General features: G+C 42.6%; 1 protein-coding gene across 1 annotated transcript in view; it reads right to left on the bottom strand.

Annotated features, from left to right (window-relative positions):
• Nucleotides 1-14260, bottom strand: part of PDE6C (phosphodiesterase 6C) — a 130318-nt gene that overhangs the window by 26881 nt on the left and 89177 nt on the right. Inside the window, exons 17-19 of the mRNA XM_082269252.1 lie at nt 6407-6514; nt 6256-6319; nt 3991-4065 (exon numbers count right to left, since the gene is read on the bottom strand). Of these exons, the coding sequence (XP_082125378.1) occupies nt 3991-4065; nt 6256-6319; nt 6407-6514 (247 nt within the window). The remainder of the gene's footprint in view (nt 1-3990; nt 4066-6255; nt 6320-6406; nt 6515-14260) is intronic.

A 14260-nucleotide genomic window follows, 5' to 3' on the forward strand; every position in this document is an offset into this window, starting at 1 on the left:
ATCAGATCTCATTGGGGGAAAAATACACTGCTCACAAAAAATTAAAGGAACACTTTTGAATCAGAGTATAGCATCACGTCAATTAAACTCCTGGGATATTGATCTGGTCAGTTAAGTAGTGGAGGGGGTTGTTATTCAGTTTCAGCTCCTTTGGTGTTAATTTAATTAACAGGTGCACTAGATGGGCAACAATGAGACAACCTCCATCCGTCGTCTCATTAGGAACATGCCCCGACATTGTCAGGCATGCATACAAACTATTGAGTACCATTTTGAGCTACTGCAATGAAATTTCAGCAAAATGGACTAGCCTGCTGCATAATTTTTTCACTTTGATTTTTGGGGGTGTCTTTGCGTTCAGCCCTCTTAGGTTGATCATTTTCATTTCCATCAAACGATGAGGCATCCTTTTGTTCCTAACACATTACCCAGTCCATATCAGTATAGAAACCCAGCATTATACATTGCTCAAATAAATTAAAGGAACACTTTGAAAACACATCAGATCTCAATGGTGAAAAATATCATGCTGGATATCTATACTGATATGGACTGGGTAATGTTAGGGACAAAAGGATGCCACATTGTTTGATGGAAATGAAAATTATCAACCTACAGAGGGATGAATTCAAAAACCCTCCCAAAATCAAAGTGAAAAAATTATGCAGCAGGCTAGTCCATTTTGCTTAAATTTTATTGAAGCAACTCAAAATGGACTCAGTAGTTTGTATGGCCCCCACGTGCTTGTATGCATGCCTGACAGCATCAGGGCATGCTCCTAATGAGACGACGAATGGTGACCTTGGGTATTTCCTCCCTGATCTGGACCAGGGCATCACTGAGCTTCTGAACAGAGTGAGGTGCAACCTGGCGGCGTCGGATGGACAGAAACATAATGTCCCAGATGTGTTCTATTGGATTTAGGTCAGGCGAGCATTGGGCCATTCAATGGTATCAAATCCTTCATTCTTTAGGAACTTGCTGCATACTCTCACCACATAAGGTCGGGCATTGTTGTGCACCAGGAGGAACCCAGAATCTACTGCACCAGTGTAGGTTTTGACAATGGGTCCAAGGATTTCATCCTGATTCCTAATGGCAGTCAGGGTGCTATTGTCTAGCCTGTAGAGCAGTGGTCCTCAACCCTGGCCTACAGGGCCCACTAACAGGCCAGGTTTGCAAGATAACTGAAATACATCCCAGGTGATATAATTTGCTGCTCAGTGATTGCAGTACTCTAGTCTGCATCTCCTCAAGGTAATACTTAAAATCTGGCCTGTTAGTGGGCCCTGAGGACCGGAGTTGAGGACCACTGCTGTAGAGGTCTGCGTGTCCCTTTGTGGATATGCCTCCCCAGACCATCACTGGCACACCACCAAACCGATCATGCTGAACAATGTTAAAGGCAGTATAACATTCTCCACAGCTTCACCAGACCCTGTCACATGTGCTCAAGGTAAACCTGCTCTCATCTGTGAAAAGCACAGGGAGCCAGTGGCGGACCTGCCAATTCTGGTGTCTAATGGCAAATGCCAATCGAGCTCCACAGTGCCAGGCAGTGAGCACAGGGCCCACTAGAGGACGTTGGGCCCTCAGTCCACCCTCATGAAGTCTGTTTCTGATTGCTTGGTCAGAGACATTCACACCAGTTGGAGGTAATTTTGTAGGACTCTGGCAGTGCTCATCCTGTTCTTCCTTGCACAAAGGAGCAGATACCGGTCCTGCTGATGTGGGTTAAGGACCTTCTACGGCCCTGTCCAGCTCTCCTAGAGTAACTGTCTGTCTCCTGGAATCTTCCCCATGCTCTTGAGACTGTGCTGGGAGATACAGCAAACCTCCTGACGATGGCACGTATTGATGTACCATCCTGGAGGAGTTGGGACTGCCTGTGCAACCTCTATAGGGTCCAAGTATCACCTCATGCTATCAGTAGTGACACTGACCCTATCCAAATGCAAAACTAGTGAAAAACAGTCAGAAAAAATGAGTAGGGAAAAAAATTTCAGTGGTCGCCACCTGTAAAACCATTCCTGCTTTGGGGGTTGTCTCATTTTTGCCCATCTAGTGCATCTGTTGCAAATTTCATTAACACTTAAGCAGCTGAAACTGATTAACAACCCCCTCTGCTACTTCACTGACCAGATTAATATCCCAGGAGTTTAATTGACTTGATGCTATACTCTGATTCAAAAGTGTTCCTTTATTTTTAGAGCAGTGTAGTTTCATATTGCTCCTCCACACCCTGGCTTCCTTTTTCCTCCTAGTGACATACTTTAGATACCCACAGCTCCTGGGACATTCCCTTCACACATGCCAGAAGACTGTGGGTCGGTAAGTGCAGACGTTTTGAAAAAGAAATTCAGACCTGCATTGCTGACATCTATGCAGGTGCAACATTTATGGCATCTTGGCATTTACTGACCTGCAGCATCCTGGGATGTGTGACATGAAAGTCTCAGGAAGCTGTGGGTTGTTGAAAGTATGCCACTCTCACTTGGGCAGGAATTGAGGAAGTAGGAGGGTGAAGAGGCTATATTACACGATTTACAGGCTACAAAATAATGAAAATATTTAGCAATTTTGTAATAGAGAGGAGGAACGGAATGGCCAAGGGTACAAAGAATGGTGAATACAATGAAACTGTATATGGTTGAACATACTAATAAACAGACTTCGATCCAGTACTGCCATAGGAATATAAAATACTCTATTAGACTGAAGCTGTTTAAAAAGTGGTATTATGTGTGTTCGTCACTTACGTCAGGTGTATAAGTGAGGGTAGGGGTAAAACTGACATCCTGAGCAGTATTGTCTTGAAAAGGGGAAATTAAAAAAAATAATCTTGAAGATAAGGAATTATTGGCTAAAACTATAATTGAGCCAATCTACATTGGATCCCAAACGTAGCATACCATTTTTTTCCCCTGGAATGCAAAGCTTGTTCCAATCTTAAATCGTATTACAAAGGTAGGATCCCTTCCCTAAACAGTAAGGTCCAAGTCTAAAGCTGGATACACACTATCCAACTTTTGTTGTTAGATTTCCTTCAGATTTACCTTTTCTATGTAGTGCAAGGGCCTGCCTGATTGCATACAAATTGAAAGTGTTTAGGTTTGACCTCCTATTATATGGTTTTGGTAAGTCTAAAGGAAAAAGTCTTCAGAAAATCTTATAGTGTGTATGGCCCATTAGTTTAGTTCTGCTGGACTGTTGTCAGCCTTAGCCCTAGTCTTCATGTTTTCCCTAAGCTCAATGTTATAGTTTTCTTCTACATTTTGAATATTTATATCTCCTTGGAGAACTACTAAAAGGTTTATTGCCATTGGTGCATGCTAAAGAAGTATATAAATATTTTGGAGTAGCCTTGGAAAGCTCTCTTGCCTCCCATGCTTTGCCTGGGGAGGATGTGTGTTCATGCTAGACTTTCTCTTGCCTCCCGGGCTTGCTGCCTGGGGAGGGTGCGCTATGCTACAGAGAGACCCAAACCTGGGCCTGAAGCTTTCTGCTGTTCTGCTGAAGGGTAAATAAAGGGATGTGGAACAGGAAAGCAATTACCTAGACTGGAGAACCAAGAGTATAACTTTGTCTGCTGAAGAGTACCTGGAGGAGCAGGGTATAAGCCGTGGACTTTGCAGGAAGTTTTAATGGCTTATCCAAAGGGTAAGTGTACTGAATAGAACCTGTTCAACTGTCTGAGTAGGACAGAGTGCCATACCCACTTAAAGGTCCCTTTACTGTACTGACTATGAGTAGAGAAAAGAGTCAGCATTTTTGGTATTCTGCGCTCAAATCCCTCTCTCCGTTAGTTATTTTTTGTCTTGTAATAAACACTTTTACATGTCTGACTGGTGACCAATTTCTTCCACCCCACAAAGGGTCAAGAATTCCACCCTGAGCTGAAATGCTAGCCCACCGAGCCACCTTGGGTTCCCCAACAGCCTTCATGGGGTGCTATACACAATACAGTACATTAAAATATGATTGGCTTACAATAGGTTGTTGCTGAAGGACCGTCCTCTCCAAGTCTCCTTGCTCCCAGAATTCATTAGCAACCATAAGAGCCACCTAAACACAAAACATTGTTAGCAGGTCATCCAAGTATTTAAAAATTAGCTACATAATTACATAGTTAGTCAGATTGAAAGAAGACACAAGTCCATCTGGCTCAACCAATAAAAAACAAAAAGAAACAGTAAAGAAAACCCAACCATACAATCCCATATACACAATCCTATACACGCAGTTGATCCAGAGGAAGGCAAAAAACCCCAGCAAAGCATGATCCAATTTGCTACAACAGGGGAAAAATATTCCTTCCTGATCCCCCGAGAGGCAATCCAATATTCCCTGGATCAACTTTTATCAATTAGCTAGAATACTATTTTTTTTTTTTTTTTATTGCTACCTGTGTCTCTACTAGGGAGATTTCCCTTCTATTTTTGTGTAATCACTGGCAGGGGAAGCCAAATCACCTCATCAATCAAAGACGCAAGCAACAGTAGAATGTCACAAAACCATGTACATTGAGTTAAATAGTTGGGCCCTAACATCCCTCAAATTATGGGAAATAGAGAACCAACCATATAGAGGACTTTGAGGGTGTCCTGGTATATATACAGTATATACCACAAGTACAATTCCGTACATTTATTATAATTCCTCTAAAATATGAATTGTTAAAATATAGGACATTTTGACCATGATAGTTTATAATTACATAAGTGCATAACATGTTTTACATGGTTATTTATTTGTTTGTTATTTTCTGACCAGATGGTTTGCAAAGTTCTAAATGGTGATAGGGTTTCAATGGTCATTATGTGATGCGTTTCATGGGTTTTAAGCATTTCACTTCTTCAGGTTCTGTGAAACATTTGGGAATTTGGGAAGGCCTCATTCACTTGGTTGTACCAAAGCCATAACACACAAACAGGAAATGCATTTCTGGAGGCATTCCATACACCGGAGGTGTACAAAACTCCTCCAGGCTGCCATATTGCTCTGAATTGTATAGAAAATAAGAGCACTGCAGATTAAAAAGGTAAGGCAATTTTTAAATAAAATTCAATTACAACATGGTTTGTGTAGCAATTGTATATAGTATATTTTTTATATTTGCTATTTTTTTTGAGAGAGTTATCCTGTAACCAGATGCTGACCGCCCCATGTTTACATTTACTGCGGCAGGGCAGACGCTCTGGGCAGAATCACTTACCTGTACGTGATTATGCACTTCCGGGTCAGGGGCGCGCACGCACGCTGCCAGCAACCTGCTCCCGCTGTGATTGGACACAGCAGAAGCCAATCAGCGGGTCTGCTGGACGAGATGTCCACCGGGACCCTTCTATCGTTCGGGAGAAAGGCAGAATGGCGATCTGCCTATGTAAACAAGGCAGATCGCCGTTCTGTGACAAGGGAAGGCTGTGATCCTGTGTTTCTGCTAAGCAGGAACAGGGATCTCTGCCTTCCCACAGTACAAGCGCACCAATACAGTTGGCAAGCACCCCCTAGGAACACATTTAACCACCCCTGATTTTAACCCCTTCCCTGCCAGTGTCATAATACAGTGAGCATGCATATTTTTTAGCACTGATCATTGTATTGGTGTCACTTGTCCCCAAAAAGTGTCAGTTAGGTGTCTGACTAAAAAAAAAAAAAAAAATTCTAAAAATATATCCCATAGTTTGTAAAAGCTATAAATTTTGCACAAACCATTAATATATGTTGTTTGGGATTTTTTTTATCAAAAATATTGAGCAGAATACATATTGGCCTATGGTGATGAAGAAATATGTTTTTTTTTTTTACATTTTTTTTATTGGGTATGTTTCATAGCAGAAAGTAACAAATATTGTTTTTTTTTTTTCAAAATTGTTAGTCTTTTCTTGTTAATAGTGCAAAATATAAAAATTGCAGATGTGATCAAATACCACCAAAAGAAAGCTCTATTTGTGGGAAAAAGGACATGAATTTTATTTCAGTACAGTGTCGCACAACTGCGCAATTGTCAGTTAAAGTAACGCAGGGCGGTATAGCAAAAGATGGCCTTTAACCACTTCCGGAGCTGAAGTGGTTAAATAAAGCAAGAATGAATAATTGGCATTGTTCACCAACAGAAAAATTGCAGCAATAAGAATTATTTTATATAGAGTGTTCCAATTCGCCGGCAAGATTTTCACAAGATGCCAAAATATTTGTCTGTATTGAAGCTTTTCCTCATTTAATTTGTGTGTGAAGGTGGCTTATATAACACACCTGACTCTGCACCTCCCATGGCTTAGTGATAGCGGACAAGTCACATCCTGTCATCATCATGGCCCTGCAGGAAAACAAATAGATTCAATTCTTATACAAACTACAGAGCTAAATAATCTTTTTCTCCGGGACATTTGATTGTTGCACTCACATGATTATCTCTTTTTTCGTTGGGTCAGCGATAATATATTTTATCACTTCTGCTTCTGATTGCATCTGTTCGGCCGCATCAACAATTTTTTGAAACATAGTTCTTTTCCTGTGAGACAAACAGACTGAAGTGTCAGTATTCAACCTAAATTGCGGAGGATAGTTACATGTCTAGAAGGGCTAAAAATGACACCTGTACATCAAGTGCATCTTCTTTATCTATTAGGAGCCATTAACCCTTTACACAGAGAATGCTGGTCTCACCTTTTGATGGAATTATTCTGGGTGTCAAGTGCTCGGTGTCACTATCTTACTGAGTGTGGTTATGAGTAAGCGACTGGTAATGTCGTGAAACGCGTCAACCTTGTCTGCTTGTACACTGTCTGTCACTTGATTTTATTGGAACAATAAAGGAAACATCTTTGATTTCAAGAAATATTTCTACCAGAGTGCGGTCAATCCTCTCACATTTTGCAAGCTTCCGGATTACGGCTCCGACCTGCACCTGGTTATCAGACATACACCTGAGCGGCTACACTTTCCTGCTTCCTAATCAACTGACCGGTATCATAGCTGACCACATGTGCAGCACCATGGCAACTGGAAATCAAACAGAGGTTAAGATGCAGCTTCTTCAGCTGTAAAGGATGGGGCAGTTTAGTTTGCTTTAACCACTTGCAGACCGCCGCAAGTACATATACTGCGGCGGTCAGCCCCTCCTGGGCAAAGTGACGTATGGGTACGTCACTCGCCCGCGAGCCAATAGGGGGCGAGCACGCGCCGCCGGAGGCGCACTCCCACCACCGCTCGTTCACTGTCATCCCTGCGCGAGTGACCGGCGGCTCGGATGTCCGCCGGCCACTCGCAATCTCCCGCTGCAGAGGGAGAAATGCAGGCGGCTAAAGTAAACAAAGCCGCCTGTCCTTCTCCCTGGTGTAACTGCAGAGACATACGATCCTGCTATGTAGGATCGTATGTCTCTGTGGTTACATCACTAGCCACGCCCCTTTACAGTTAGAAACACGCCCCTAGGGACACACTTAACCCCTTGATCACTAATAAAGTTAACCCCCTTCCCTGCCAGTGTCATTTTTACAGTAACAGTGCATATGTATAGCACTGATTATTGTAGTAATGTCACTGGTACCCCCAAAAGTGTCAAAAATGTCAGTCAAGGGTCCAATCTGTCCACCGCAAAGTCGCAGTCCCTCAAAAAAAAAATCACAGATAGCCGCTATTACTAGTTAAAAAAAAAAAAATAATAAAAATGACATAAATCTTTCCCGTAGTTAGTAAACGCAATAACTTTTGGGCAAACCAATCAAAATACGCTTATTGCAATTTTTTTCACCACAAATATGAAACAGAAAACAAATTGGCCAAATGTCAAAAAATTTTGATTTTTAAATTTTTGGGGTAAATTTACGCTCTTTTCTTGTTTATAGCGCAAAAAGTAAAAATCGCACAGGTCATCAAATACCACCAAAAGAAAGCTCTGTTTGTGGGAAAAAAAGGACATTTATTATTATTATTATTATACAGGATTTATATAGCGCCAACAGTTTGCGCAGCGCTTTACAATGTGAAGGAAGACAATACAGTTACAATACAGTTCAAAACAGGAGGAACTAGAGGACATCAATTTCATTTGGGTACAGCGTCGCACGACCGCACAATTGTCCGTTAAAGTCACGCAGTACTGAATCGCAAAATAGGCTCTGGTCTTTGAGCAGTAAAATCCTCCGGGGCTTAAGTGGTTAACTCCTTGTAAAGATTGGATTCAGACTGTCAGGCTTGGTTCACATTAGTGCGATGGCAGACATTGCATGTCATTCGGAGCGCACTGCTCTGAAATCACATGCGATGTCTGTGCGATGCGAATTCAGCCATACAGATAGTATGGCTGAATTTGCATCTGATTCGGCACAAACACGCACAGGACCCTTTTTTGGGTCCGCACCAGAATTGAAACGCATGGTGGTTCACACTTATGCAATCCGATTCATGTCCGAATGTCAGTTCTCACTGCCATATGTGAACTGATCTGGGGGTGTCGTTAACTTTGAATTGACACCCCCAGCGATTCGCATATGGCAGTGTGAACTGCCTGCGCTGGGAATGCGATGCGGGAACCCGCAGTAGGTTCGCAGGGTTCCCGCATCGCATAAGTGTGAACCAGGACTTACAGTACGTTAGTGCACATGTTCTCCAAGACCCCCCTTTCCAGAACAGCAAGCTAAAAAGCTCATTTTGTCTAGGTGCAAATGAATAAAGCCATAGGATACCCCGAAACTGCCCCTTCTCATAGCTCATATCTTGTACAATGTAGGCCTAGCAGTAGCTTCTGTTACCCAAAGATTTTATTGAGATGAAAATGAAGGCATACAATATAAGGTCATGGACTCCAGACATAGTTACAGATGGTACATTGAATCAGAATGCGTGCAGTCACATAATAATTGTCATAGACAGGAGTATACTATAATTGACTATGGTATTGCAAGACACAAAGAGATAAATGTTTCTTAAAGTGTTACTAAACCCAGGACCCTGCGTTCACTATATCTGGTCTCCCACAATACACAGAACATGGAAATGCAATTATTTTAGTACAATATAAATTGCTAAATACCTTTTCTCATCAGCATTATATAGCAGTCTTGTGACTTCTCTCAGTGCCCAGCAGAGCACTGGTTAAAACTTGTAGGAGAAGCTTTCATTCTCCCCTGATTGTCCTATGAGGCTGCAGGACCCCTGACCCTCTGTCTGGACAGTGTTGTTTGGCCCTGTGCTGATCACATGCACTCTCTCAAGATAAAAAATGAAAGCTCTCTAGCAATACACACTAAACTGAGCATGTGCAGCTTGCCCCCAAGGCTCTGTTCTATCAGGATAAGGATTGGGGACTGTGGAAGAAGGAAGGATCAGAGAAGACAGGATCAAACAGCCTTTTTTTATACAATGCATAGGATTAAACCCTTAGGATCCATAGTGAGTATAACAAGCACGCTTTACTGATAGACTGATTTTACTGTTGTGGGTTAAGTACCACTTTAAATAATGGTGAAAACATGCCAATAAGCATGAGAAACATTCCAAAGACATGTGCCACAGGATCGCTCAAAGAGCCAACCTAGATCAATAACAGGAGAAAAAAAGAGGAACTCTACCAGCAGAAACTGTGAGTATAAAAACCAAGTGAAGAAAACCAAAAAAATGAGGCAAAGGAGGAGAAGGTCAACGTTGGCCTTACACTGATTGAAATTTGGCCGATTCAGCAGGGACCGACTAAACTTAGATCAGTGTGTGTCCATCCCTGCTGGAGAACATTTGTCGATCAGCAGCTGCTGACACTGATCAGTATATTCTGACATCAGTCAGTCCTGTTATCATAATACAATGTACTAGTGGGGGGAAACACCAGAGTATACAAAGAAAACCCATTCAAGCACGTGGAGAATATGCAAATTCCATGAAGATAGTGTTTTGACCAGGTCCTGCACCGAGTACCTTAGTCCTGCACCGAGTACCTTAGTCCTGCACCGAGTACCTTAGTCCTGCAAGGCAGAAATGCTAACCACTAAGCTCACTATGCTGATATGTAGGCATCTGCACATCGAAAACCACTGGTTTAAAGTACAGATACAGCCTCAAAAAACTAAACAGCTACAAAACAGCAGTAGTTAATAACAAATTAACATACAATTGAATAAAACCATATCTATGTAAAAGAACCAAATCATTATAATTTCTGTTTAATTTTGCCAGTAAGTGAGACAGTTTAGAATTTATTGCAAGCTGTACTGGAATAGGACAACCAGCAAGCAGAGAACCCTAAGAATACGGTAAACCAATTCTATTTTTTTTAACAATTATTTAAGTTTTAAATCAGCAGGTAACACCACCCAACAGGTTTCACCTATTATTGGGTGTTCCTGAGTGGACTGAGCCTTTAGTACAATATTTCTACATTTCAGATGAAGATAAGTTGTAGGCATTGTGGTCAGGTTATACAGTTGGATATAAAGTTCTAAATCATAAAGGGAGTGAAGTGATGGAAGAAATGCAACATTAGGTTTGTAATTCACATAGAGCGGTGGTCTGCAACCCATCGATCACAATCTACCAGTCAATCGCGGTCAGGTGACTAGTAGATCGGGCCCTGGACTTGCCGACCCCCCCATTTCCAGAGCAGGGAAGAGTGGGGCCTGCTGAACCGAGCAGCTCCAGACGAGGAGAGTGTCCTGGGAGAGCTCACGTGTGAGGAAGGGATACATTGGGCTGCACACTGAGTGCTGCAGCCTTGCAGAAAGCCCAGGACCTGAAACACTCACTAAAGCCTCGTACACACGCAACGATTGTTGGCCGTAAATTTTGGGCCAACATCCGATTGGCCGATTGTCGGCTTGTTAGTATGATGCTTCCGACAACCGACTGAGACTTTTCGGCCGAACAAAATCTGGTGTGCATGCTATAAAATTTTTGTTGGCCGTCAACAGAACGGCCGATTTTCCATCAGTCAGTACAGATTTCGGCAGACAAAAATCAGACGAGCAAGACTGGGCATGCTCAGAGAAGAAAAAGCACACGGAAAGTAAACCAGCACATGACATCACTTCTGAAGTTGGTTCTTGTTGGCCGAGAAAATTCGTGTGCAGTCTAGAGCACATTTCAACCAACACAACAACACTGGACAAAAGACGGCCGATCAGTTGGCCAACAATCGTTGCGTGTGTACGAGGCTTAAGTGAGCTGCACAGGAGGCAACAGACTTCTCCAACATACTATCCTACGCTCTGCCCACTGGCCGCTGCTCTCTCAGGTCCCTCACAGTAAATCCCATGCCCAGCCACAGAGTGGTAAGCTGACAGCTGCAGGATATACAATTGTGCTGATGGATGTGTGGTCGGCAATATCACTCTTCCCTTCTGCTCTCCATGAGCATGCTGCTCCGTCTGGGTTGTGAGAGCAGGTGAATTGTGCCACTCTGCAAGTTACATAGTTAGGTTAAAAAAAGACACAAGTCCATCTAGCTCAACCAATAAAAAACGAAAAAGAAAACACAACTATACGATCCCATATACACAATCCTATACCCACAGTTGATCCAGAGGGAGGTGAAAAACCCCAGCAAAGTATGATCCAATTTGCAACAGCAGGGGAAAAAAATCCTTCCTGATCCCCGAGAGACAATCGGATATTCCTTGGATCATCTTTACCTCTAAATATTAGTACCAATTTATATTATGTACACCTAGGAAAGAATCCAGGGCTTTTTAAAAGCAATCTACTGAGCTGGACAGAACCACCTCTGAAGGGAGTCTATTCCACATTTTCACAGCTCTTACTGTGAAGAAACCTTTCCGTATTTGCAGATTAAATCTCTTTTCCTCTGGACGTAAAGAGTGCCCCTTTGTCCTCTGTGATGACCCTAAAGTGAAAAACTCAACATCAAATTCACTATATGGACCCCTTATGTATTTATACATGTTGATCATATCCCCCCTTATCTCCTCTTCTCAAGAGAGAATAAATTCCTGTTCCTCTACTTTTTCCTCATAGCTGAGCTCCTCCATGCCTCTCATAAGTTTGGTTGTCCTTCTCTGCACTTTCTCCAGTTCCCCGATATCCTTTTTGAGAACTGGTGCCCAAAACTGAACTGCATATTCCAGATGTGGTCTTACTAATAATGATTTATACAGGGGCAAAATGATATCTCTCTCTCTCTGGAGTCCATGCCTCTGTTAATACAAGAAAGGGCGTTGTTTGCTTTGGAAACTGCAGCTTGGCATTGCATGCTATTATTAATCTTATGATCTACCAGAACACCCAGATCCTTCTCTGCTATGGATTCCCCCAGTTCTACTCCCCCTAGTATGTATGCTGCATGCATATTCTTAGCCCCCAAGTGCATAACTTTACATTTATCAACATTAAATTAATTACATAGTTACATAGTAGGTGAGGTTGAATAAAGACAATAGTCCATCCAGTTCAACCTGTGAACTGGAAATGGTCCTGAAATGCCACCAACATCTGGCAGATGAGGCTACAATTAACATTTTGCCATAAATTAATATAACTAACCATTATTTAACAAGTACCCTGCAACCTTGTGCAGTACAGTGATCAAAGGGTTAAAGCAGGTAGTGAGGAGGTCTTGTATCGCCTTCTCACCACCTGTTTTAACCCCTTTGACCCTGCACTGGCATGCTGCCACCACGTGCAGCGCATGCAGTTGTGGGGCATTTGCAGAGTGGCCCCATTCATTTGAATCTTTTGCAATCAATGGCAGGTAGTATAACTCCTGCCACAGCACATGTATATCCTCGGCTGCTGACTCAATGGCTAAAGGGGGTAGAGGTCCGCGTTCCTGTGAGATTCAGTGTTTTTTTAGCCTGTTCATTTAAACGGGATGTGTATCACACCAGACCACAAATAAAGTAGTGAAGGGAAGGTACAGCGCCACTAAATTAAATAACTAACTAGCTGAACTTGCAGAGGTAAACCAGAGTCCATAAGTCCATATAGGGAAAAATTTCAGATGCGGAAATTATGGCCGTAAATCCAACACCAATCTTGCAAAAGAAGTTTCTGGCAGAGATCACACAAAGCAATAAAGGATGTACCCTTACCGGAAGGTTGGACCCCCTGTTACGGAAGGTCAAACAGGCGTGCGATGTCAATCACCAGGAACAAATGATGCGTCCAATTTCCCCTCCAGTCGTCCACAGAACATCCGGATAGGACCATGGATCCAGCAGACCTCAATAAACCCCAGATGTGCATAAGGGATAACCTCCAATAATAAAAATGGGGGCGCACATGGTGAAGTATGTACGAAATCTTTATTTACACAAACAGATAAAAAACTCACATGTTGCTGCTTGATACAGGCATGTCATAAATCAATTGATTGGCCGTGGCTCGAACAGCGTGTCTGCATGGGGGCTGGCGTGCTGACGCATTTCGTCCTGCAAAGGCGTTTTCAAAGGCCTCGCCTTTGAAAACGGTTATCCCTTTTGCACATCTGGGGTTTATTGAGGTCTGCTGGATCCATGGTCCTATCCGGATGTTCTGTGGACGACTGGAGGGGAAATTTGATGCATCATTTGTTCCTGGTGATTGACATTGCACGCCTGTTTGACCTTCCGTAACAGGGGGTCCAACCTTACGGTAAGGGTACATCCTTTATTGCTTTGTGTGATCTCTGCCAGAAACTTCTTTTGCAAGATTGGTGTTGGATTTACGGCCATAATTTCCGCATCTGCAATTTTTCCCTATATGGACTTATGGACTCTGGTTTACCTCTGCAAGTTCAGCTAGTTAGTTATTTAATTTAGTGGCGCTGTACCTTCCCTTCATTTATTCTTGGTCTGATATACCTTGTACGAGCAGCCTTTTTTTAGCCTTACAATTTCTTTGTGCGCAGCTTTCTTCCCATTATTACAAATAAAGTAGTGCATGTACTACTTTTCAATAACACACTGCACCGGTATCCGGTGCAGACAAATGCACTGCGTTTGTGATCTGCATTTGGGGTATAATTACCAATTAAAATGCTTGGTTTGCTGAAGCCTTAAGAGTTTCCTCCACTGGAACTAAGGGGCCAAGCCCAATCCCTATAAAACAACCCCACACCATAAACCCCTCTCCACTAAACTGTTTGGACCACTGCACAAAGCAAGATCCATAATAACATGGATGAGTGAGTTTGGGGTGCAGCAACTTGACTGACTTGCACAGAGTCCTAACCCCAACCTAATAGAACACCTTTGGGATAAATTAGAGTATAGACTGCGAGCCAGGCCTTTTCGTACAACATCAGTGCCTGACCTCACAAATGCAATTCTGG

The sequence above is a fragment of the Pelophylax lessonae genome (genome assembly GCF_965119305.1).
Source record: "Pelophylax lessonae genome assembly, chromosome: 9".
NCBI classification, from domain to species: Eukaryota; Metazoa; Chordata; class Amphibia; order Anura; family Ranidae; genus Pelophylax; species Pelophylax lessonae.